The 1,522-nt window shown below is 39.8% G+C and overlaps 1 protein-coding gene across 1 annotated transcript; it reads left to right on the forward strand.

Moving 5' to 3' along the window:
• Positions 1 to 220: 220 nt before the first annotated feature.
• On the forward strand, positions 221 to 1,183 carry LOC129495159 (olfactory receptor 13C7-like). The gene has a single exon (XM_055302567.1). It carries the CDS (start codon positions 221 to 223, stop codon positions 1,181 to 1,183), a length of 963 nt encoding a protein of 320 aa, XP_055158542.1.
• The last annotated feature ends 339 nt before the right edge of the window (positions 1,184 to 1,522 follow it).

The raw sequence follows: 1,522 nt of genomic DNA on the forward strand, positions 1-1,522 counted from the left end.
TTTTTTTTTTTGAGCTACAGTCTCCATGAGATCTAAAGTTCTAACTGAGGTTAGAGGATCATTTTATAGTCTTATGCTATCTATGTATCCAGTTATAAGTCCATATTGCCCCTAAGGGAAGCTGCTTAAGGATGCAAACAACTCTTGCAAGCACTGCTCTAACAGATCCACATGTATTCTGGCTGTTGCAGAAGTCATTTTAGTCAAAGAAAATATTAACATGGGAAAGACCAATCAGTCTTCTGTGACAGAATTTGTCCTTTTGGGACTTTCTGGCTATCCAGAGCTTGAGGCCATTTACTTTGTGCTGGTACTGTGTATGTACCTGGTGATCCTGCTGGGAAATGGAGTCATCATCATTGTAAGTGTCTGTGACACCCACCTGCACACCCCCATGTACTTTTTCCTCAGTAACTTATCATTCTTGGATATTTGCTATACCAGTTCTTCTATTCCCCTATTTCTCAGCAGCTTTTTAACATCAAAGAAAACCATTTCCTTCTCTGGATGTGGAGTGCAAATGTTTCTTTCCTTTGCTATGGGAGCCACAGAGTGTGTCCTTCTAAGCATGATGGCGTTTGACCGCTATGTGGCCATCTGTAACCCTCTGAGATACCCCATCATTATGAGCAAGACTTCATATGTGCCCATGGCTGCTGGGTCCTGGATTGCAGGAGGTGTCAATTCTGTGTTGCAAACCTCTCTTGCGATGCAGCTTCCCTTCTGTGGGGATAATGTCATTAATCATTTTACTTGTGAAATCTTGGCTGTCTTAAAATTGGCCTGTGCTGATATCTCCATCAATATCATTAGCATGGTTATTGCTAACATGATTTTTCTTGTGGTCCCAGTACTTTTCATTTTTGTTTCCTATGTTTTCATTCTCTCCACTATCCTGAAGATTCCTTCTGCAGAGGGGAAGCGCAAAGCCTTCTCCACCTGCTCTGCCCACCTAACAGTGGTGATTATATTCTATGGAACCATCCTCTTCATGTATGCAAAACCCAAGGCTAAAGACTCATCTGGTGCAGACAAAGTACAAGTCACAGACAAAATCATCTCTCTATTCTACGGAGTCGTGACACCTATGCTCAATCCTCTCATCTATAGTTTGAGGAACAAAGATGTGAAAGAAGCTGTGAAGAATGTACTGTGTCGGAAATGCTCCTCAGAGGGAATGTGACTGCTTTTAAAGAAATTCTTTTTTTTCTGAATGCAGGACTAGTTCTCACCTAGAGGTTTCAAAGAAAATATAAGGGTTGGTGGTACAATTAATTCTTGAAATTCTCATTTTTCTGTTCCTGATATTTAAATGTGAGAGAAATGTAGAGCCTACTTTTTTCCTTCATAACTAGATTAAGGAGAAATGGGTAATTTATGGGTAAAAGCAACTTATGGGTAAAAGGATTCTCATCCAAATCATCCACCTTCTCATGGATAACAGAATTTAGTTTAACTCTGGAATAATGAGTTCTATAATCTTATGTGAAAGGAAGTGCCATTTTACTAGCTTAAGTTCTCA

Source organism: Nyctereutes procyonoides, unplaced genomic scaffold (assembly GCF_905146905.1).
Source record: "Nyctereutes procyonoides isolate TBG_1078 unplaced genomic scaffold, NYPRO_anot_genome, whole genome shotgun sequence".
Taxonomy (NCBI): domain Eukaryota; kingdom Metazoa; phylum Chordata; class Mammalia; order Carnivora; family Canidae; genus Nyctereutes; species Nyctereutes procyonoides.